The 25,241-nt window shown below is 42.9% G+C and overlaps 1 protein-coding gene across 4 annotated transcripts in view; it reads right to left on the bottom strand.

The window, feature by feature from the left end:
- The window catches only part of ADCY2 (adenylate cyclase 2), a 229,022-nt gene extending 204,847 nt beyond the window's left edge, over window positions 1-24,175 (bottom strand). For all 4 annotated transcript variants that reach the window (XR_008464925.1, XM_054192034.1, XM_054192035.1 and 1 more), the window contains exons 1-2: window positions 23,890-24,175; window positions 4,118-4,315 (exon numbers count right to left, since the gene is read on the bottom strand). Coding sequence is in view for 3 of the 4 variants with exons in the window: in XM_054192034.1 (XP_054048009.1) it covers window positions 4,118-4,315; window positions 23,890-24,120 (429 nt within the window). In the remaining variant the exon portion in view is untranslated. The remainder of the gene's footprint in view (window positions 1-4,117; window positions 4,316-23,889) is intronic.
- Window positions 24,176-25,241: the final 1,066 nt, after the last annotated feature.

Genomic DNA, 25,241 nt, shown 5'->3' with positions numbered 1-25,241 from the left:
GAGGATGACATGGAAAGGCGACTGTGGTACAATAACTACACTGTCAGTGAAACGAGAGGAAACTAATTTAAATTCATTCCCCGGCACATAACGCTACAGACAGGTACCGGATTTACATTTTGTAAGGAAAGGTGCTCCTTTCTATAATAGAGAAAAGCCCTAACACAACAAAATCAATACTTCACCTTTTTCCACCAGCACTACACCCTCAACTTGCCTGCCTGGCGTTACTGGCCCTCCACCAAACACACCATCCGTTGATCTCCACACGGACCTTTCTAACCATCATCCTTGGGCCTTTTCTCACTGAAACCATCCCACGCATTATTGCTCACACCTTTGATTTGGAAAAAACTGCCAGCAGGCAATTGCTCTCTCTGAGCCCCTGTGTGACTTCCTTTGCTCTACTTCTTTCCTACCAACCCTGGCCAGGTGTCCCACAACTCCTACCAGACAGCCCAGCCTCCCTCCTGGGCTGTAACACAGACTAGTGCGCGTAGGTCCTGTCAGAGCATCCAAGCTCCCCGGGCCACCAAGGAAAACCAAACGCTCCACTGCCAAGTTTGGTACTGACAGAAACTTGGGCTGACACCAAAAAGAAAGGGTTGCCACACTTCTTTAAAAAAGTCTGTCAGGTACCAAAGACATTTGCCATCACTACCCTAATTTTTTTCAGGTAAAGTCGCCCACTGCCTCACTAAGGCGCCCTCCATCTCCCTCTCAAGGTACTTGCTTCTCTTCATCATCCATGTAGAGGAGTAAGGGGGCTTGGACCAACCGAAGAGGTAAGTTGGTTGGTACAGTTGATAGTGTAAATATCCCAGCTCCTCTCGTAGATAGGTTTGTGATTATGCCCACGCAACCTAGTGACAATTACAGCCATTGGATCGGGCTCAGCAGGCAATTACCGAGGCAGTGTGGGGCTTGCAGACCAGCCCAAGGGATGGAGTAACCTTCTACGGCCGTGCTGCCTTCCCCCTTCCAACAGCGGCCAGATACCTACCTGATAACAGCTTTCTCTCCCAAGCTGTAGCTGCAGCCAAACAAGAGGCAAGGAAATGCAGACAGATAAAAGCAGTCTGCAGGGACAGCAAAAAGATAGCTGAAACCAATTATGATTTGCACTTATTTCACGTCAGCTCACAGGTTTCTAACAAAAAAAAAAAAACAATGGCCCTTACCAGCCACTTCATTTCCAGCCCTCCACTGTTCATCAAATTTATTGGAGCTGTGCCTGCAGGCTCAGGAGGAACTGCTCCGCATTAAACATATATTGAGTTCTTAACCAAAATAGCCTCTCTGAAGAGGTATTTTTATAGTAAACAAAAGCTGCAAAAGTTCACACCTAAGGTTCCTTCAGACAACAGAGAAAAACTGCATTTAGCTGTTGCAAACAGCCAAAAGGAGCATTAAAATCATTAAGCCAAAACTGAAAGGATGCAGGATTGTCTTTTAAAGGGAGAAGGCTTGCGCATAAATGAGAGAATAACATGTTCTTTCTATAAACTATGGTATGCAGAAAATTCATCTTTCAGTAGTTACTAGTAGACAAGAAATGCCATATTTTTAACAAGCTTAGGATTCGGAAGACATGAAAGATATGAGTATTTTTAAACTCTGCTGGACCAGAACACAACTTAGGCTGTAATTTGAAGAAAATTAAAATAAAACACTTGTTTAACAAATAAGTGAGCATGAACTGGCTCTTTTTATTTTAATATCTTTCTAATTAGCTCTGTTGACAAAGACATATTTGAAACAGAACTAATTTAAATTTTACATCATATTTCTTTTCTTTCATAGAAAGGATAAAGGAACAACAAAAACACCCTAATAAGCCAAGCCAAATGTTTTTAAAATTCACAAAATGTAAAACTTCAACAAAGAAACTGTCAGTGATCACTGAAGAAGGATTTTTCAGATTTGCTTTCACGTATAATTATAGGAGAGAACACTGATCATTGACCTACGTATTCTTGACGCAGAGCAATCAAAACACCAGCATCACCGGAACACACAGCAGTATTTTACTGCTCACTGCTTTTTTACAAGCGTTCAAAAACATCACACCGTGATGAGTCTATTGTGGAAGGTGTCAAGTTCCCAGAAAGATTCCCGTATTTTTTTCAGTTCACTCTTAACAGACACTAGGCAAAAGTATACCTACAAAAGTGATCAACAAAACAACGCTGCTATTCAAAGGGGGAAAAAATAAATATGGTTTTGGGGAAGCGAAGGGTCCCACTGCAGGGAGTCAGACGACCTCTGACTCCCAGCAGTGGCCAGGGGCCACCTGGCCCCAGGCCCTCTCCCACCAGATGCCAAAGGCGCCTGCACGTCGGCGTTAAGCCACACGTCTGCAGCCGGGCCCAGGCCTTCTGGAAAAGCCCTGCCCGCTCCGGGCTGGAAAAGCCTGTGCAGCGCTGGGCAAGGCAGCTGCCTGGAGCTGGCTGCTGCTGGCAGAGCAATCAGTGCAGCTCACTCCCAAATATCCTCTTCTCCAAGCAACACTTGCACGCAAAGCGAGGAGCAGACTGAAACATCAGAGGACTTGTGTCCTGGCAACCTGCGGGAAGACAATGCCTTTCCCCGGAGCTCTGCAGCCCTTCCTGCCTCACACGGCCAGCCACGTCCCTCGGATGCTGTGGGAATGCCTACATTTTTCCTAAGAGGAAAGCAAGGCAGGACAAACTGACTTCACAGCCTAAATACAACCCCGGGACTGAGACATCGGCATCCCTCTTAGATCTCTTTTATGCCACATGCTTTTGAAAATCATTATCGTATATTTGAAATAAAATTAAACTCAGTAGAATTTGCAATGAACAAATAATACGGCTAATTTAATATTTGCATCTAAGCTTGAAAGCCTGAAATATTCTAGCATGACATCCCACAACTGGCAATGAAAATAAATAAATCAAAAAAGTAAGTTCATGCGAATTATCTAGACTTGATATCACAAAGATACAGTGGGTCCCATTGTGAAATCTGTATCTAGAGAAAAATACTATGTATTCTGATTTGCTTTTTATTACATGTAAGTGTGCCCTGGTTTGCTAGTTTCAAATACTTAAAAAAAAAAGGACAGGAAGGCGGTTTCATAGCTAATCCCTGAACCTTCCTCCAAGAAAATGAGAATATAGAAGTCACCCACAAAGGTAAGGTCTCCAAAACTAGTATCACCAACATACACCAGTAATTTAAATAATTTGAATGAAAGATTTTAAAGGAACTACTTGCATACTTAAAGTTCAGTATTTGCATAAGTCTTTGCAAGATCTGAATAACAAGTCAGAGAATTTGTTTCAAGTTTATCTTAAATACCTAGAAGGCATCCCAGATACAGCACTACCATTTAAAGGTTGTAACAAACTCATGGAATCAGCATGAAATTTTCAGAAGACATATATATATATTTTAAAGACTTCTTTCCATCCTTCGAAGGGTCTTACAATTATTGTATCAGGAGTATTCCCATGTAGAGAGGCTTGGGAAAAGGAAAAGGGTAAGGCAGAACACATAAGAATCAATCAGTTGGATACTGCACATCATTTATTGATGTTTCAAAAGTGCTGCTATTAAAATGCAATTATATTTTTGCTTTGTCTTCATTCCAAAATTTAAAAAATGTGAAGTGTGCTCCACTGTCTCTCTACTCATTTATTTCCCTAGAAATTAAAGGAAACTCCCAGTCCTTTTTTCTCACACATTGCTAAAGAACATCTTGAAGACCACAGAAAGCCTACACTAAGAGCTCAAACATTTTAAGCTGAAGAAGATAGCAGTCTTAAACAAAACCAGCATTTTTGCCATGTTAATCGGTCACTAGAATCAAATATTCACTATACAAAGAAATCAGTGACTGGAATCAAATGTTCGTTATGCAAACGAGCTTAAAAATATAAAAGCTAAATCCTTCAAATATTTCCATATCCCAAGTATGCACATCTCTCTGGTACTTACAAAATAGACGCGGGGAGTCTCAGCATGCAAACACTTAATCACAAAAACATTTTATGAGATGTCCCACAAAAATTAATGTGAATACTTTTGCCTAGAATGGTTCTTGGAAATGTACCCAATGAAGTAAAATTAATAAAAATGACAGTCTTACCTGGTCCCAGGGGCAGATGATTCCTCCAAAACACATAAAGAGATATCCCATGGCAACAAGACATACCCAGACCACCAGAGAAAATATACGAAGCAGCTTCTTAAAAACAGGTTCTACACAGACAAGGATAAATATAGCGAAAAAAATTGCTAGGGCCGTTGGAACAGTTATTAAAAATGCCACATGGTCTTCAATTTCCTGGAAACAGAGAAAAACGAAAAGGAAGTTAAAAACAAATGTACTTAAAGGTCAGACGGCAATAACATACTCTAAACTGATGGCACGCGGAGATCTCAGAAAGACATGGCTGAATATCAAAAGGGACTTGAATCAAAATAGGATTTCTTTCACTGAAAGAAGCAGTTATTTGGAGTATTAACTTCACAAACAACTATTAACCAGACTACTGCATGGTACTTCTTATACTAAATTGGGGAATAAAGCAGATTGAAAAAAATGTAAATGCACCAGGCCTGTAGGACTGAGCGAATTAAAAGGCAAACCCCATCTGCAGAAGCGCCGTAACCTTTCTGCTCCAGGATTCAAAAGATTTCTCTGATTAGTGTGGTTTTCAGGTGAAATTCAAGCCTCCCCATTGAAGACTGCAGCTGTCAGAATGCCTTCCAAATCAACTATGTGTCCATAACTCCATAAAAGCCTTTTTGACAGAGATTTTTGCCAGGTACTATATATTTTGCTTCTGTTTAAAGTATTTCTCTGGAAGGATGGGCTCTAGATTACAAATAAACATTTTCTCCTAGCAACTGCTTACTTCAAAATGCGCAAACGCCACCCCGAGTAAGGACGAGAATCTAACTTGAAGTGAGATTCAGAATAAACAATATTTAAATTTATTTACAGAACTTACATAGAAGTTACTACACTAATATCTTTAAATCACCTAGTGATGGATACATTAAAAAAGAATAAATATTTGATTTTATATTCCTGTATGTGTCGAAAAGTATCTTTGGTTGAAGTACAGTGGCACTGTATCAAAGTCTGGTCTTAGGATCCTTACTCATTCCCGCAGCTGTTATGAATTTTAACAGCCTTATTTGTAGCAAAAAGGATTGCAAAAGCAGGCCCCAAATGCAACTGTTGTAACAGGATAAAATCCTCCACTAACCACACACTTCATGCAGAAAAGCCTCCCATCCATTTATTCACGCTGGTGAAATCTTGGCAACAATCTGAAAGTACCTATTTGATGATTTGTAAGCTGTCTAAGCACAAATAAATAACATTTCTTTTTCCCTAGTCTTGTAGTTTGTCGTTGCTTCCTTAGTGCCCTGACAAATCTTGTTTATCGGTGAGGTTTCAATTTAAATACTTTACTTAAAAGAGTTTTGATGTGACTTTTTTTTTTCCCTTTCTTATGCGTATAAGACTTGTGACAGTCTTATAGTTAGAGGAAAACTAAAAATTTACAAATAATTTTGTAAAATTTAGAAAAATGTAGAAGTAAATTTGTAAATTTGGAAGAATTTGCAAATGTTGCCAGCAATTTTTTTTATTTATTTTTTTTGCGGAGGGTGTGGGTGGGGGGTGTTCCAGGTGTAATAAGTTTTATAACCCGGCATCTATAAAGAAACACTTGATGTAAGGGTCTTGCCCCCTTCCTCTCTTCAGAGTTGTTTTGTTTTACTTAAGGTCCTGACTGCACGTGGTCCTGCGCATCGCGACACCCACCTGCGGCATCAGGCACCTCTGCACGCTCCCCGCTGCTGCCAGCCCAGCACCACCATGCTGGCGCCTACCCCCTGCCACACACACACAAACCGGCTGCCGAACCTCATCCAAAACCCTCCGCATTTCGGCAGGAGAGACGCAGATCACCGCTCTGCATCAGCTGAGGTTCTCCTCCCTGCTGACGCTGGCAGGTTCAACGCAAGGGGGAAACACCATGATGAAAGTCCACATCTTACGGTGCAGCCTGCAGATTATCTTTCACGTCCCCTACCCTGCCCGACAAAAGGCGGAGCTCGTCTTTCAACTCTTCTTATTCTTTCTTGCCTTTTAAATTTACGGAGTCACACGCTTAAGCAATTATTACTGCAGCACTGATGATCAGGGTATAAGCAAAAGAAGAGTCGAGACACTGTAAGTGACGGTGCTAACTTTGAAACGCAAACACTAATCTTCCAGATATTAAATACACTCATTAAGGCTTTCCAGCACTCAGGTAATCATACTGAAATCAAATCTATGGGCTTAAAGTTAGGCATAGAGGTAAGTGTCTGCATGGGTACAGAGATGTATGAAGTAAGGTACAAGGCAATCTTGCATAGTACGAGACAAAATATAAAACCTAACTAGTAGTAGCAAGAGCTACTGATTTATGTCTCTGAATTTTGTGATTTTTGATCATTCCCATCTCTGAAATTTGTTTCAGTGAATTGATTTTCATGGTGAATCGATTTTCAGTGGATTGATTTTCACAACCAATGTGAGCCCAGGCAATGCCAAAAGCATTTAACTTCCACCTTTGACTTCTGCACTTCCAGGTGGGATTGCAAATCTCTTGTTACAAGGTCAGAGGAATTAGTCCCTTCACTGATGACAGAACATTATGTTCCTTGCATCATCTGTCATGCAGCCAAAGGTTGCCGCATCGAAGGAACCCGCAAGCTCCTCAAGGAAGCCGAGACTCAGAAAAACCACAGATTTAAATGGTGGCAATTTGGTATCTCAGTGATAACGATCATGCTACAAATATACTAGCGAGAATATCCACATGCACTTCAACAGCACACTTCTCCGTTTCAGTAAAAAAAATAAAAGTAAATTCTTGTGCATTCTGAGACAATCTTGCTTCATAACAAATCAAGAGTATTTAGGTGTCAGTTTAGAGTTTAGTTTAGAGCGTATCTATGGTCACGTAACTATGTATTCTATCATTAGATCAATCCATCAAAATGTTTGTTCCAGATTAACAGCTGATCAGTCAATTTCCTTTTTTTTTTTAAGCATACACCTATCTCAACACTCAGCCTAGCCATTTTGATCACTAAATCTAAAATTTTCTTTCTGCTTTCTCCCCTTCTCTGGTTGGCTATTGCACAATTTTGCATTTTGTTTTGGTATAAACATATGCAGGGGAAAAAACCAGACCATGATGTATCAGCTCCTCATCACCAGTAAGTGAACGCAGCCCCACTGGCTGCAGCGGGACGTCACCAGTCTGAGGTGACTACAAAACAACCTGCCTTCCGATGGTGCAACCTGCCTTCCGATAGCACTCTACACTGTGAATTCTGGAGTAAAAAACGAAATTTAAAGACAGAACAGTATACACATTAGGCAATCAAAAAATATACGAGAAAAAAATTGTTATTACAATTCAAATCCTTTCTAGAAAGTCTTAATGTGTACTGGGGGGATTTTTTACAGTCCTGCCTGTAAAACACACATTACTGTCAGGTCACCAAAAGCAGGCCATGTGAGGCAGGGATTTATTTTGGAAACTACTTTTAACAATATTTTCCTATTACTTCAGAGGAACTAAATCTTTATGAATTTGTAACTTTGAGAGCAGGACATTTAAAACTTGTAGCTTCCTGATCAATATTTGCAATCATCAGCGTGTTTCAGAGGTTAAAAGATGATGTTGGATGCAAGGACAAATCCTGAAAGCTAACTGTTCTGTTTCCCAAGGAGGTGGGGAAAAAAAACACCCCAAAACACTTTCCTACTTTTTTTTTTTGCTAGCCTCAGAAATTAGAATACACCAGAGGTAATGGAATTAAAATATCAGCATGACACTTTCTAACATAATGGCTAAGCCTGCAATACACGGATCTTGCCTGACAGCTCTGTCTTCCTGGGTGTTTCCTAGCTTGCTGTCTTTTAATTACTGAAGAAATTAAAAAGTCTACTGGTAGAATTTTTTCCAATCCCCATAAATTCTTCAGAAGTGTGCGAAAATCTGATCACCACGAAAATCTGAAGAATCACTTTCACTCATCTTTCCAAAGCCCACAACCTTCTCTCATTCTACATCCCGTTCTTTCCAGATAATGCCATGGCCTCAGTTTAATTTCAAGCAGCAAAGCTGCTGTAGAGCATTTCACTGTTCTCCGTAAAATCATACAGCTTGACAAAGTATTCTATAAAAATGAACAGACACGCATTTAAAATACCAGTTTTAGCATAAAATCTTTTGCCGTGGTCCCTCATTCTTTTGGTACTTTTTCCTTTATTCTTTTCATCTACTGGAATTTGACAGAAGTCTATATAGAGAGGATGCCTGCTGGGATCTGAAATACCACACACTTAGAATGAACTCGAACAATTTACTACATTAAATTTCTGCTAAAATCACTTTATTTCTGAGATGAGAGAGACACTTTCTAAATGTAAATATAAAAATAAGCGATCAATGTTCTTCAGACTTCAAAACTATGTATGATTTCATACATCTGTTTTCAAAAAAGTTGAGTGTTAAAAAAAAAAAAGGGCTTAAGGATTACTAGCTCACTGACTCCTCCACCAAAACAGGACAACACCTTCCTTTAACCAGACTAACTGACTGAAATAATCTGTTTAGTCACCTCTGTAGCAAAAGTTGCTCATTTTTTCCTGTAAACCCTTTCCAGTACTTGAGAGAATTAGCAATACAGCAATTTTCAGAAGACATGTCATCACCATTCCCTTTGTAGAAGTGGACAGTGTTTCAGTTCTCTAACACCTCAAGAAATAGTTCTCTACAAAGCCAAAAACCTGCAAAAGTCTTTTGGCTGCTTGTGACTCTCATCCCATGGTTTTATATTTTGGTGAATTTGCTGACGGCTGACTGCACTGTATGCCATCTGCTAGACAGCTGGAAAAATCTCCATTTTATTAGGAGGTGCCGTGCCCTGCTCCTGGCCAAGGAGCTGTACAGTCCTTCATCTAGGACTTCATCGCTTAGGACAACAACTGAAAAGTTTTGGCTGGCCATCTCAGATTTCATTTCCATCAATTCCATCATTATTAGTCCATCTTCACCTCAAAAATGGTGCAGTGTCTTATGGCCAGCTGCAGCCCACATGGTATTTTCTGATCCACAACTTAGAAAAACTCTCCTGCCTTTCATGCCCGTCATTTAGCTTTCGTAACACAAAGCTCTGCTTGTTTTTCTTGCTTAGCTGCCTGGTTAGAAGCTTTCCCATGTGCCTTTTTTTTTTTTTTTAAGCTGTTATTGAGCTTTGTGCAACATGTTCAAGGACACTAGCAGAAAGTTAACTGCACTGTACCTTTTAATCAAACCGTCCTAAAGTTTCTGTCAACAAAGCTTTTAATTTTCACTAAGGCCCTATGTAATGTCATGCCTGAGATTTTTTCCCTCTGATTCAGCATTCCCTCTTTGGCTTGGTGGACCAATGATAACAGCATCAAGTTCAAACCCAGTTGTTTCATGATGTCTGTTGTCTTGAGAAAGTCAGTTCTCTCTATTAATGAGCCTGATGTGCAGTCTACGCTTGCCGTGAGCACACAGTGATATCTGACCCCTCGCTAATCTGCAATCACTCCACCAATTTGCACATCACATGGATCAGGTAATTCTGACCAGCGTTACAACTGCCAAGCTGCTGCGCGATGTCATATATAAGCAGCAAGAAGCAGTTCTGCATTCATGGCCAGACTCTACATCATTTTGTATTTGTTAGTACAGTGTGCCACTATTAAAGTAGTAAGACTTTGTTCAAATGACTTCAGATGACATTCTGGTCGCCTGGAGCCTCTCCTCATACTTGAAAGTCATGAACAATGTGTGCTGTAAAATCCCTCCCACATGAGAAGAGTGGCATTTTGCAACAGCACAATAATTCTATTGAAACCAAGAGGAACTATTCTGTGACTTTACAGGGTCTGTCCTACTTAGCACATAGGACTAATAGTGATAATACAGTGATCAGCCTTGTAGGTATTGTGAGCACCCTTCTGACCACCTACGTGCTGGACTACAGTGACAAGTACTTTTTGCCAGACCATTCTTTCTAGTGAGTCCAACTACATATAGGTGTTGTCCATCTTCCCACTTACTCAGAAGAAAACAATTGCATCCAGATTTTTCCAAGTTTGCCTGATAGCTATGAGTCAACCTCGCCTGCTTCAGTGTTGTAGCAATGATTATCAGGAACACGAAGTCTGACGTACCAGAGATCACAGGCTTCTCTGCTTAATGCAAAAATGTCAGACCTCACAGGGGGTTTGGAAAGGCTCCTTGGAGGTCCTGAGGAAGAGTCAAAGGCCATGGCTCCTGTGCAAATAACAGTAATGTAAGGAAGGTTAAAAGAGAAGCTCTGGAGGCAAAATACTGGTTGCTAGTGAAGTAGCAGAGAACTATGGGAACACTGCCAGAAAGGCTGCCAAAACGATACACATTGACAAGCAAAAGTTCAAGGAGCAGCTAAGAAAATGTGTTAAAAAGGGAATTCAAAGAAATAGGGAAATTTTGGGAATAGGGAGGGGGAGCCTCTAGAAGGTAGCTGAGCTTAATCTAAACCAGAAAAGAATGAGTTTCCTGGCACTTCAAAGGCCATAGGAAAAGAGTCAAACTGAAGAGGTTTAAAAACATAGTACGTGGTTTAAGAGAAGCAGTAATGTCACAGAATCACGGAATCACAGAATGGTAGGGTTGGAAGGGACCTCTGGAGATCATCTAGTCCAACCCCCCTGCCAGAGCAGGGTCACCTAGAGCAGGTTACACAGGAACCAGGAGGGTTTTGAATGTCTCCAGAGATGGAGACTCCACCACCTCTCTGGGCAGCCTGTGCCAGTGCTCTGCCACCCTCAAAGAAAAGAAGTTCCTTCTCGTGAAGACCTGTAATTCTCAACTATAGGAAAGGATAGAAGTTGATTAAACTCAAGCAAGAACAAAATGGCAAAGAAAAGCCAGAACAGACAGTCTCTCTTCCTAAAAATTTTGCAGAGAAGTAAAAAACACCCTTGTGAAAGTGTATGCTCTTCTACATAAACTAAAAGCTTAAGAAACTAGATGAAGAACTAAAATGCCTGTTGTTGAAACAATATTAGTTATACAATAGTCTTACTGAAAGCTTGGTGGGAAAAAAGAGCAGAGTACTGAAAAAGCGGAAAAGAATGAAAGCCAAACACTTCAGCAGGGATTGAAGAAAGGCTTGTATGAAACAAAAAACTAGACTGAACAAAGGTTTATCAAAATAAATTACCTAGAGGACTGCTTACCCAACCAGGATGGAAACTATTTGAGATTCCATGAAACACAGATAAGAAAGGCTGACAAAGAAGAAAACTCAACAGGTCAAGGGATAATTTCAGTGACTCCCAGCTAGACTAGCTAAGGATAGCAACAGTAGACTGAACCTGAGACCACTGTCTATGCCTCATGCACAAATGAAAAAACAAAACAAACAAACAAGTAAACAAAGAAACTAAAAAACACCCATACAAAGAAAGAGAAAACACTCAATCTGATCTCAAGAAGTGGAAAGAACCCAGTTCATAAAGTATCACTATTGAGGAGTTGCTTTATAACAATGATAAACCTTGTTAAGCAAACAAATGAAAAATGAAACCCAAGCACTAAAACTGAAAGGGGGAGCTAGAAGCTTACAGCCTAAAATCTTTGTAGGTGGCCTGAAGACACTATAAAACTCAGAGGGACAGGCCAAAAGCTAATCAGTTCCCAAAAGTGACTTGAGAAAGACCAAAACACAACTAGAATGCCTGAAGAGCCAAGCAGGGAAGCTTCTAAAAACTATCTTAAAAAACAACAAAAAAAAAAAACTGAAAGGGGATAATATAAAGGATCATAAAATTTATCAGGATTAATATAAAGACTCAATAACGCAGGCCAAGAAAAGGGCTTGAGAAATCATTTGTAAGAGTATAAAAATAAGTAGTAAATTCTTTTTGAAACATAAACAGGAGTTGGCAGCCTGCTAAAGGACTACTAACCAAACAGATGATGCAGGTACTAAAAACAACAGTTAGAGAACAGCCGAGTCTATCAGAAAGGAGTTGGGGTTTTTTTGTATCTTTTTTGTATTTTTGTTCAGCATGGGGTAATTCTCATTCCAGAATATTCTATGCAGGGGGAACACATCAGAAGATCTGTCTCAAATTGAAGTATCAGTATAAGGCATTACAGACAAAAGCAGGAATGTGAAATGTAAAAAGAATCACCACAAGCAGATAGGGTCTCCCAGAAAGGGCCAATTGCGCTCAAAGGAAAAAGAGCTAAAAGTGTGGTAACACGTAACCTCCACCCAAAAAGTGCCCCAGTATCCAAAGACAGGAATGTGATGTGACGCCAGTCTCTCCCAGGACCCCTCTCAAAGACTAAGGGAAATACCAGTAGGTCTGGTGTCTATCCTGCTAATTTATTTTTTTTTAAAAGTTCCCAGAGTGCCCACAAGACTCCTCAAGAATCCTAGGGTGTATGTTGTTGTGCATATCCATAAAAATTTGGGAAAAGGGATGAACAGCAATCTGACAAAGATGAGGGCCAGCTACGAGGGATTACAAAAGGATCTCATAATAGTCACTACTGAGCAAGAAAATGGCAGATGAATTTCAGTGGAGATGTATGTGAAGTGATGCGGCTCAGACAACACAATCCTAATTCTGTACACATGAGAAGAGGTTCTTGGTTGACTATTAACACTTAGAAATTGAGATATTTGGTGTTTATCATAGGTAGACCCATGAAAACATCACTTTGGTGCTCACTAGCAGTCAAAAAACCAACACAAACTGCAGAACATAGGAAAAGAATAAACAAGAGAGAACATAATGATGCCACCTCAATGCATGATGAAGACTGTAAACAACTCTGGCTCTACCACCACCACCACTTCCAAATGAATGCAAAAGAACTAGAAAAGATAGGTTTCCAAGGATGCTCAAAGCTGCAACACAGTAGCTTGATACTGATGGAGTAACATTTGGTTTTAAGGTTTCTCTTCTCTGCATGAAGTGAGCACAACTGTCCTTTGATACATCTCTTTTGATTTTAAAAGGTATTGTCCGCCTCAGAGCAAGAGAGAACAACCTCCACTTGAGCTGCCTGGCTAGGGAACTCCATGAGCCTGTGACCATTCCTACTGTATTGTATGCCATGGGATAGAGGACAGACACCTATCCCCGCCAAAAACATAATTAGCAGAGTCTGTGTGCTTGTATATTTTATATGCAAAAATATGCCCTGTGCAAACCCCATGCACCCAACCTGAAAGGTGAGCAGCTTTTTCTATTTCTTTATACATCCTTATTTGGCACATCGGCAGTTTTCTCTCTCTTGATTTATTTTCCATCAGTTTGTATCCTCTTATCTTGTTAACCACATGTCATATACAATCAACATGTCGGTGCATACAACCATTTATTTAACAAGCTTGGGTTCAAAGGGCCCGCAGGGGGTCAGGGAACATGAACTGTCATGCTTTACCATCATCCAGCACCATCTCAATCTTCTCTCAGGCTGGCAATTATCAAAAGTAGCTCTACTTCAAGACATTTAACAGACTATGAAAAAAAAGGTGGTCCAACCCAGTTCCTAGTGGCTACAACACTCAGCTGGTGCACTTACAAAATTGTCCTACCCGATGACACTAGCTGGCAACCACAGGAGATAAACCATGTTCCAGAGAGCAACAACAGTTAATTACGTTCTGCTCCCTGAAATGTCCCCTTCGGAAGAGGGCTGAGACAATACAGGGCAAAGTGAGCAAAAGTTTGTGCTTTGATGAAACTAATTATTTCAGGCTCCAGAAGTAATTATCACCTACTCATATAATTTAAATTATTTTTAATGTAAATGTAAATCAACATATCCTTCTTGCATGCTTTATTCTACTTGTATTGGTTCCGAATTCCCCTTCACAAATGTGGCTTAATAATTTAGTTTAGCTTGTTTTGCAGATGTTCTCAAAATCCTTCCTCCTCTTATTTTCAAAATAATCTTGAAGAAACTCTCCAATAAATACAAAGATAAATTGAGTAAAACACTTATGAGAAACGCATGCTTTGCAGTTAAATATATTCAAAATATGTCACTGTGGAAAGAACTACAAGAGTTAAACGTTATGGATAATACAATCCTTCACAGGACTGAAAAACATGTTTTTCAGATTAACTGCACTGTACACATATTAAAAGTGAAATTATGGCTTTCCTTGTACCCATATAGACCCGTGGAAGTCAGAAATATTAAAGTACTCATTTGATTCTTTGAGCTATTTAATATTGACAGTTACATGTTTTGTCTGTCACTTTTAAACCAAAGCTAAAAGGTGGCTTTCCCTCACTACTTTACTCTTGACATAATAACAGGAGAATCTGGCTGTAATCAAGAAAAAACGTCAAGATGGAACTTGCTTAAAAGTAAGGATCACAAACTTTGAACCAGGGAGCACATGAGTTTCAGCATATGAGGAAACAGTGCTCATTTTAAAGGTCTGTTTAATGAAGAAAAAGGTAAGCTTAGGTTTCTTTCTCTACCGGGTCTTTTAAAAATACATTTTGCAAGAATATTCCACAGATTTAACATATCGGCATAATAAGGTAACATGAAAAATAGTTTTAATATCGAAAAGTCACTACTGTCATTGTGTAATTACTTTTCAAGTTTTTCCTAAGGTTTTGCAGTTACTTACTAAACACAGTTATTATTATTGCAGAAAATGTTCTTAAAATTTACTCCCCTAAGGACACTTTCCACACTCTCATAGGTCTCTCAGTTCAACTGACTTCAAGCCAAAGAGATTTCTTATTTCATTTTTGACTTCAGGATCAGGCCGACGTTCTGCAATGGGTATTACTTCTATAATGATAAAATTTCAAATAAAGGTAACCAACACGTTAGCTTACATTTGAAATATAACTGTGCCAAATAACACCTCCATAAAGGAGCAAAACTTCACACACACTCATAGGAAATAGAGTGAAAGAGATTCTGCAAATCCAGGCATTTCTATTTAGTGTTAGCTGAGGATTTATTTAACCAGTACTTTTATCCCATTTCATTAAGGCAAAGGTAAGAATATATTAAAAATCAAAGAAACCAAAAACAATCTGGTGAATTGTTTTAGATGTCACATCACTTGATGAAGCGTCTAAAATCCCACCACCTACCAGTCGGGTTTGGAAATCACCTGGACTCACTGGGGCAGAAAACGATCCCAGTGAGAGACTGTGGCCACTTTCTGGCGCAAGCTAGTGGGGTGCCAGTGGGGATTACAGGACCAGCTACTGCTCTGAACAACCTACCACCTCCTAGGTCTTGACCAGAGTAGACTGTGCTTAGACCACCACAGTGGGCTGCATCAAAGAAAGGGAATCCATCCACCTGCCAGGGTATATAAAGCAAGAGGAGTGACATATGAGGAAAGGCTGAGGGAGCTGGGCTTGTTTAGCCTGGAGAAGAGGAGGCTGAGGGGAGACCTTATCGCTCTCTACAACTACCTGAAAGGAGGTTGTAGAGAGGTGGGGATCAGTCTCTTCTCCCAAGTAACAAGCGATAGGACAAGAAGAAACAGCCTCAAGTTGCACCAGGGGAGGTTTAGATTGGATATTAGGAAAAAAAAATCACTGAAAGGGTTGTCAAGCATTGGAACAGGCTGCCCAGGGAAGGGGTTGAATCACCGTCCCTGGAGGTATTTAAAAAACATGTAGACGTGGTGCTTAGGGACATAGTTTAGTGATGGCCTTGGCAGTGTTAGGTTTACGGTTGGATTCGATGATCTTATGGGTCTTTTCCAACATAAATGATTCGGTGATTCGATGAGAGCAGGAGCACTAGCAAATAGGTGCTGAGCCAAGTTCAAAGAGTATCTGTTTCCCTAACACACGTCTCAGCAGAAATAAAGTGTCTGAGTCTTCAGTCTGATTTCAGTCTTGCTGGAAAAGGAGCTGGGGGAATCTAGTCTTCCTAGGATTTTCCTGCAGGGCTGACCAAAGTACCAGCAAACTGGAGGCATGGATGGAGAAATTCTACCTGGAATGGAAGGATAGCAATCCCACTTGTACAGCCAGTGGGCAGGTCCACTGTGCATGCCATAGCATTTAGGATATTTAAGAGGTCCCACAGCACACAGTTCAGCTGCCTGAGAAGGCAGGTGGAAAAAGCAAATTCTGACTACTTTTGCAAACTCCAGTGAGTGACTCTGAAAAGCCATCAGTCCACATGGGATCTCCTGGGACTTTCCAATGATCAAATATCAGACTGGTTGCACCTGAAGCTGTAAAGGAAAGACATCTGGGCCAGAGCACATCTTATCCCAGCTGCCCTCTGTAGCACACTCTGAGCATGCAACCAGAAACCATTGCTCCTGCACTCTGGAGCACATCTTCCAGGTTAGAAAAACTTCAAAACTAGAACCATGGATGGTGGAAGAAGTGGATGCTCAGCCAACAGACCTGAGGGCAAGGCTGAGAGGCCAGTGGTGATGGATGCTGCTTCTTCTGTGTCTCCTAGACACAAGCCTGGAACAGGCTCTCACCAGGAACAGCAAGGGACTTTTATAACACGTGGGCATCCCTAAGAACAAGAGTTCTGTTTATAGACAAGAGATAAAGAAAATGTTTCTATGCAGGCTGGAGAAAGAGACAACTGGGAGGATACGTGTAGAGACAGCCTTACACTCCTCTGCACAGATGGTGCAACAGTCCCTTGAATTTTCGGCATCATCTGAATAAGGTTCAGTGTCCGGAGGTTGCTTATTCAAGATATAAAAATAAAAGATCTGGAGAAGAAAATGTGTGGAGCTGTTTTTTTTCAATAGGATCAGGAGTGATGCTCAAAGGAAAAAAAAAAAAGAGAAGGCAGGGAAAAGGGGCAAAACCACGCTAATTCACTTATTTTCAGGTCCAGATGTTCCAAAACAGAAGTTTAATCTGTTGGCATCTTCTCATCATCACATATCAATAAGTCTGAAGCTGACTCAGTTCTTTCTAAAATATGCAGAAGCCACTGTGGCAGCACTTAGCTTGTTTGGGATCACAGCTTGGCTATGACTGGGGATGCAGGTGCAGGATGAAGCACTACAGGTGTTCAGCTGCACTTTGTCCCCATGACGCTGGCACACCAGCCGCTCAAGAGATTTGCAGATCACTTCTATCTGCATTAAATGTCCATGCCACCATCAGCTTGGAGTGGTGCATGGTGCAGTCTGGAAGATTCCAGTGATTGCTACCATTACAACAAGGAGAAGTTTTCTTATTCACAGCATAAACGTAGGGACTGTGATCTCTGGTTAACATCCTTAATCTGGGAGACCTCTTGAAGGCTCAACCGAAGAAACCTATTCATCATTTTTGTAGGTGTTTTAAGATCCCTACTAATGGGTCAGATACCTTTGTCCACAACAAGGAACTTGAAAACAAATTTAAAAAATTTAAGCAAGATACGCAGAGAGGTATTCACCGGTCCATGGCAGATCCACTATGAAGCTGCCAATACATGATTTGTGAATCCACATACCTGGCTTGATGCTGATAAAGACAGCAGACAATCATAGCCCAATCCATCATCTGTCTTATGCCCACTGCACCTCAGGAAACAGCAGCTCTGGTCAGTGTGTTATTTGTCATTTTTGTCAGCTGCAGTATTGATTAGGAGTTGTGGATCCACTGTTTTGAGTCACAATTTGTGACATTAAATAAGCTTTCCATTGCCAGGGTATCCACAAAACTTTAGGATTGCAGTTCAAAGTTAAGCATTTTTCCAACATAGCCATACCTATGGTTTTATCGAGTTCTTATTCAGCATTCAGGTTATTCGATGTGAAGGATGAAACAGAGGTATGCAAAGTGAGATTGCCACCGGCACCTCATTATCTTGATGGCTCTCTGTTCACAGGCTGGTTAGGGACTGGCAAATGAGACAGGCTCTTAGCAGCATTAAAAGTAACCACAGATGTACTGGGAGTGTCATTAGCAAATGAAACAAGAAAAGGCCCAGAGTGATGTCGTACCGAGGAATGAAACCAGACACAAAGCTGGACAATTCCTGCTTCAGACAGGAAGATGCAGCAACCTTTACAGGCCTGACTAAAGAGGTAATACTGGCTAAAGAAGTCATGTTCAGACAACCAAAGATCTCACTGGGAGGAACGTCTGGCAGGGGCGGCAACATCCTAAGACCGTATCAAATAGCCAGCAACTATAGCTGCCAAATAGCCAGCAACTATAGCTGGAAGAATATATTGTAATATTATGGAGCCTAGAGACAAGAAAAAAAATTAGAAACATAGGATTTCCTCATGGAGCATTTTGATAAGGGACTTGAAAGCAGAACTTTATGCTCAATTATAGCTGGAATTAAGGAAAGGAAAGGCATTATAAATACACTAATGTTTGTTTTGAATTCTTGTTCATCTTGGTAGTAGCAATAAGGTGGCAGAATGAGTTTAAGAAGAGGTAGGATACCTCCTGGGCGCAACAAACACAGCATCAAGCATGTAACCAACCCTGTCTCTGCTTGTCCTTCAATTAGTAAGGATTTTCCTGGTTCATTACCTTTGCTTTGACTTAGCTTTCTTTTTTGGGGAATGGATGTGCTGGAGTTTGAAAACTGTATAGCAGATTCTTTGGCTTACTTTCTGTATGCAAAGATTGCAAGGAATGCTTTCAGACCTTGGGTATTCTTGGACTTTGGGAGGACAGTTGGTGCTCTTGAACCAAAAAAGCTTTAAATTGCACAGGGCTGATCTCAAAAGTTTTCCTAGAATTGAGAGTACAAGTGAACTTACAGTACAGCTGTATTATTCTGTGCAATTAGGTTATAACAGAGCATCTCATGAATAGGGATATAACATCACCACAACATCAGTGTGGTGACCTTTTGGTGTGGATGGATGAATTTTTCAGATCCAGAGTACTGATGAGAACATTACCAGAAGCATGCCGCAGACAGCCTTCTGCAGACACCTTGAGACACTGTGATGAGAATGATGCAACGTGTCTTCCAAAGCTACTTTCTCCACGTAGACTTGAAGACTTTCCCCCTTCCATTTCAGGATGAGATTCTGATCATGGAAATCTGAAAGGGTTTGGCTGATGCCCAGTTTTTACCAGAAGAAGCAAGGATTTCTTTTAGACAAAGTAAGACCAATTAGAGGGAGGGAGGATTTGCTGTCATTCTGATCAAGGGCGCTTCCCAGTTGAAGCCCCAGGAGGCTTACAGGACTCTTCTTATGCTCTTCTCTTTATGCAGAGACAATTCCCTGCCAGCCAGGTTGGCAGCTAAAAAGTTTTAATGTGCTCCTTCAGAATGAGGCAGCTACCTTGGCTTCCATTGCAGGATCAGCTGAAGGTAAATTGAGTCAGTCTGATGCCAGAAAACGAGTTCCAGCAGAATATACATCTGCCATGTTGCAGGTACACCTCCCTCATTAATTGCACTCTCCCTCTAAGAATGATTGCCTACTCCCACTTTTGCTACAGAAGGTATTCGGGCAGGTCAGCGATGTAGATGTGCAGCCAACCTTCAGTTTCTTGGGTTCAGGAATCATAACTGAGCCTACCAGCATGATCATGGAAGCTTTCAGTAACTTCAAAGAAGTGGCTGGGGGGGATCATCACAGGCAATCATTAGACAGCTAAAGCAAAACCATCTCATGGTGCTTTAGAAGAGGGAAGGCATCAGAATGCCACATTGTAGAAGCACTTTTCACCCAACACATGCTCCACTTGGCCAATGATACCATCGAGAAGCATGCAGCTGCACATCAACAAACTTCAACACATAGACAACCACATCTTAAGAGCTTTACAAGGTCACATGTAGCAGCAAGGATTCTGGAGACAGATAAAGACCACAGACTAGTGTTAAAGGTAAACGCTGCATAGCGGGCTTCCAGTCTTTGAGCAAGGGGCACAGTCCAGCCTAAAAGAAAACACACGTATATCTGGCAGTAGGTTGGTGGACCTTGAGTTTTGGGCAAAGGGACAGAAATAATATCTTGACAGACTTGGGTCTTCTCCCACTTACACCGCAAGGTCCTTATCTGTGCTAGACGATTATGATATCTCTGAACTGCAGGTTTTTATTGAAGCCTGTATCTATATCTATGGACAGGGCACTCTTTATGTCTGGAAAATACATGAAGTTATGGCCTTCCACTAAATTGTACAATTTGGGCATCATCCCTGTTTTCAGTCAGAGTTTTGCTTAACTGCATAAGAAACAAAACACCACAACTGCAGATACTTCAGGTACACTCACGTTTTACATTATGAATTTTAAAATGGCTTTTTTTTTTTTTTTGGGGCCTACAAATTGCAGTTATAATAGATATGCTCTGGCCAGAGACAAAACTGTTCCAGATACCACTAAAAATGGTCATAAGTTTTTAGTACTAAAAAGAGAGGGGGGCAAATAATGAATTTGTCCTTCATATTATATTGAAAGAAGAAGACAATAACCAGACAGAAAATTAAGCTGACCTCCGGTGTTTCTAAGCACTGGAAGGCTTTCTCAGGTTTGGGAAAATAATTTACTCTCTATCGATTAACGCAGCAGCTAAACATGGATGACTGATCTCATTTTGCCAGTTTTCAGTTCATGCCAGGGACAGAGGAACACAGAGGGTACTTTGACACAGGGAATTCAAAGGTTGGTACTATCACTACGTTACTTAGAAGTCCAAGCTGTGAATGGTCAACTTTCAGGCAGACTCCGGGAGTCTTCTATCTAGTGTCTGAGGAGACGAGTGCTTAATTCCAAAGGTCAAAATCACAATATTTTTCTGAAACAAACAAAAGCAAAACCTCCCAAGAAACCTCTCTCAGTAACAAAAGCAGTACATTGTCTGAAAGTAATCAGATTTCCAGGCACACTTTGTAAGTAATCTTGTTTACTGTAATTTTGCAACAGCTTTTATAAATCTTTCATCTGAAATCAGGAAGGCTACAGCTCGTATTCTGACAGGTTGAAATAGCTGAGTAAGTGGAATACATCCCTGTGTGGTTGGCTATGTTTGGGAACACTTAAGAATACATTGCCAAAAAAAAAAAAAAATCAGCAACTCAGACACCACAGTGATGTATTTTAACAACCAAATAAAAAATTAAAGTAGAAGGAAAGCCTCTCACTTCCATTGGTTTCGGGGCTTTTTTAAGGAAGCCTAGAACATAAAAATGGTTCGTGCTTCACGAATATCCATTTTTTCTGAACAGTGTCCGATTCCACATTCTATGTTCTAAGATGTTCTTTGAAGTACAAGTGAGAAATACGAATCCAGTGTTACGGTGAGTCATTTGGGAGTTTTTTTTCCACGCCGGGCTTCAGTAACTTTCAGTAAAATCTTAACTGCTTTGTATGAAATCTAAAGGAAACAACTGTTAAGAAAGATTAACTTCAAATGCAGAGACCTACACACAACTATCCCACTTCACTTCCATTGCTCCTCCTTTACAAAATTAAATCTTCTGTCAAAACAATTGCATGCGTACTGGGTGTGCAAAATAAAGACGAGGATATTAATATTGTCTCCTGTGGCTCAGACACTCACAACTGCTTGCCCCTTTCGTACCATCAGGCACAAAAAAAAATTACTAAGGATTCCGCAGCTATATAAAATGAGTATTCTTTATTCAGGTGCAGGAGAAACAGATCTAAACCTTCAGGAATATTTTAAGTACAAACTCAACCAGAGCTAGACTATAATAAAATGCTTTTAGGTGAAACTCTGGGCAGGGCTCCAAAGGATTTTGCCCAACATCCTGTGGCTGGAATTCTGTATAGGCAAGCTTTCTCTCCGCATGAAGTTACTTTCATCCGCTGACTGGAAACTTTAAGGATGAACCCCACCTCTCTCTCCACTCACCCGTCCAGTTGTTAGCCACAGGAAGATAAAGGCTCAGGAAAAAGGTTTTAAAAGCATTTTTTTTCCTCTTCCGGTATGTCTGGAATTCCAAAGGCAGACTGAACTATAAAATTCACTCTTTCTGAAGTAGTAACGTCTGGTGAGATTTGGCCAGCTCATAGTTTTGTTTCTGTAACTTTCAGCAGTCCTTCGATCTGGGCCCAGTGTTATGCTACTGCTGTTACCATGAATGATTTACCTCAAGAAATGGAATTACGAAAATAAGCATGTGCAACTTGTAAACAAGCTGTACATCATACTGTGACTGAAAGGTATGAAATTTAATGCTGAACACTGTCAAGCCCAAGTTCTGCCGTGTATGTCTCCGCACCTAACTGTGCCTCAGCCTCGATATCTGATGCACTTCCATTTCCATCATTGGTCCCTTCAGCCCCAATGGACAAGCACCCAAGTTAACACACCAGTAATGAGATAAGATGTTGAATTCATATTTTGTACACAGAGCTCCAAAATAGAAACATTCAGGCAGTAAACAACTGAATTATGAGGCATCACCGTTCCTGGCCTCACATTAGCTCTTTTACAACTGTTCTGTATTTAGTAGGAATGGCACTTTAAACAAAAAGCTCAAAAAACAATTAATACAAATACTAAAATCAAATGAAACAGCACTTAACTCCAAGTTCAGCCAATCCTGCGAGCCATTCCTGCAGTTTTTGAGACAAAAGTTTGGTCATAACAAGCAAGAAAGCAGGATTCTCTGTCTGCTTAAGCAAACGCTGTTATATGCAGTGCCTCTAGAAGAGAATCCATTATATTATACTAACCTACTCATCCTTGCTCTTAGAGATCAGTAGCTCTATTCAATCAACATTAAGCTTTCCAGGAGACCATTAGAAGATTTTTAAAAAAAAAAAAAAAAAAGAAAGAAGGATAAAAAGTCCGAGACCCCCCTCAAATCCCCATTCTTTACTTCAGAAGTATACAGTAAATGCAAACAGCCTGCCTCTGATTATTAACAGCAGGAAAACTCTGTAAGGAGCAAGAATTTTACTGCCCTCTGCAGCTTTTCCTTTGCGTTCAACGCAAGGGCAAAACGCCACAGATTTCTGGGTGAGATAAACTGATAGCGACTGTCATCTGCCGCTGTGACATATTTTTCTTCCCGAAGGCTGGAAGCCCCGCCATGGACAGGCAGAAAAGGTATTCGACCGACCAAACTTCACCTCCCTTAACAACGAAGGCTGTGCTGCCCCAAAAGCTTTCTTCAGAAAATGGGTCAAACGCTAGAAAACGGTATAAGGGGGGGGGAGCAAAGAGGGAACGGCCCCTGCTTACTTGCCATAAAAATGTTACTTCGGACACTGGTACGGACTGCATTATTTTTTTTTTTTGTGCGACGATTTAAGCGCTGCCACGCAAAGGCCAATACGGCCAAGCTGCCAGTTGGAAGGCAGCGGCGACAACGAATTAAGCGAATTAAACTCGATGCGCTTGTTGACTCAGTTTTCGCCCCATCGCGCCGCCGCTTGCTCCATCGCCGCCTCAAAACGCCGGGCAGCAAAGTTTGGGCGAAGTGGGGGGGTGGGTGTCCCCGGGCCCCGCCGCCGCCGCCGCAAACACCCCGCCGCCTCCCTCCCGCCACCAACTTTCCTCCGCAGGAGAAGCAGCAGCAGCAGCAGCACCGGTTCTCGCCCGCGCCGTCCCGTCCCGCCCGGCTCGGCTCGGCTCGGCTCCGCTCCGCTCGGCGGAGAGCGCCCGGTGCGGAGATGCCGGCGGGCGGGCGGGCGACAGCCGGGATGCCCGGCGGCGGGAACGGGGATGCCGGGCAGCCGGGATACCCGGCGGCGGGAGCAGGGATACCGGGTAGCGGGAGCGGGGATGCCCGGACGGGCGGGCAGCTGGGATGCCCGGCGGCGGGAGCGGGGATGCCGGACGGGCGGCAAACGGGTCTCAGACCGGCAGGTCGTCTCTTACCAGCCCGGAGGCGAAGAAGACGGCGAGGAAGGCCAGGCAGGCGCCCATGACGATGAGGAGCAGGAAGACGACGAGCGGGTGCTGCTGGCTCATGCAGTAGTAGGACTCGTAGAGCCAGTCCCGGGAGCGGGACTGCTCGCCGCTCGCCCCGCAGCCGCCGCCGCCCGCCTGCTCTGCCCGCTCCAGCAGGTAGCGGCGTCTCCTCCTCATCATCATCGCCTCTTGCCACATCGGGCAGAGCCCGCGCAACTCCCTCAGCGCCGCCGCCGCCGCCGCCGCCGCTGCTGCAGGAGGCGGCAGCCGGGGAGTGGAGCGGGGCGCGCTCCCGCGCGGGAGGCGGAGAGGAGGAGCCGCGGCGGCGGCGGCGGCGGCGGCGGTGGCATGGTGCGGCGGGCGACCGCGGCCGCCTCGTAGCCCGCCTGGGGCTTGGTGAGCCTCCGGGAAGCGCCACCCCGCAGGCACATGCCTTGCCCGGCTCCTGCGGAGGTGGGGGCGGGAGGCTCGCTCCTCCTCGGCGGGGAGGGAAGCAGGCGGACGCCCAGAGCAAGCGCCCAAGGGCGGCGGCGGCGGCGGCGGGAGCGGGGGGCGCCTGGGAGGGCGACCGTGAAAGCGGCCCTTGCTCCGCTCCCCTCCGTCCCGGCGCCGGGAGATGCCCGAGGGGCGGCAGGGACACCTGCCGCCGCCACCGCGCCCCGCCGCCACCCTGCGCCTGCTTCCGGCCGGGAGAGCTCGGCGTCCCCGGAGGGCTCCGGTGGTTCCGCAGGTGTCGCATCCGACGGCGGCAGGTGGCCGCGGGGCGCCCCGTGTGCGGCTCCCGGGCGGACGCCGCGCCTTCCCGCGGGTGCGGGGCAGCATCTCCCGAGGGCAAGAGGGAGATGCCTCTGAAAATCTCTTCGAAATGACTCCGGCGGGCGGAGGGCTTGGCAGGGCTGTTTCGCTGCGTACCTTTCCCGGAGGCTGAATCACCTTTTTAGAAATCACACCTCGGTTTCTGTCAAAAACAGACATTCAAGTTAGGGAGCAGCATAACATACATTGTCCGCAGCGTTCCTTGCTCTGAAGGACTTAGTTATTCCTAACAAAGTAGGCACTTGAAACAAACTGGACATGTAACTCACTGAAGTTACCTATCCATCATGCACAGCATGTACCGGTTTTGTAACCACATGCACAAAGTTCTTCTTCCCCAGCCCTCTGCCTCACTGAAAGTCCCTCCCCGCAGGACAAATCCCTCTCGGCCCTTTCTGACCTGCTCACCGGCCTCTGCTGTTGCTTTGCCCCATCCTTTATCTCCCAGGGGATGCAGGGCTGCCTAAGCTCTCCGTGGAGAGGAAGAGACCAAAGCCACATGG

This window comes from Rissa tridactyla, chromosome 2, assembly GCF_028500815.1.
Source record: "Rissa tridactyla isolate bRisTri1 chromosome 2, bRisTri1.patW.cur.20221130, whole genome shotgun sequence".
Lineage (NCBI taxonomy): Eukaryota > Metazoa > Chordata > Aves > Charadriiformes > Laridae > Rissa > Rissa tridactyla.
The sequence above is the reverse complement of the archived record's forward strand: the minus strand, read 5'-3'. Positions and strand labels throughout refer to the sequence as shown.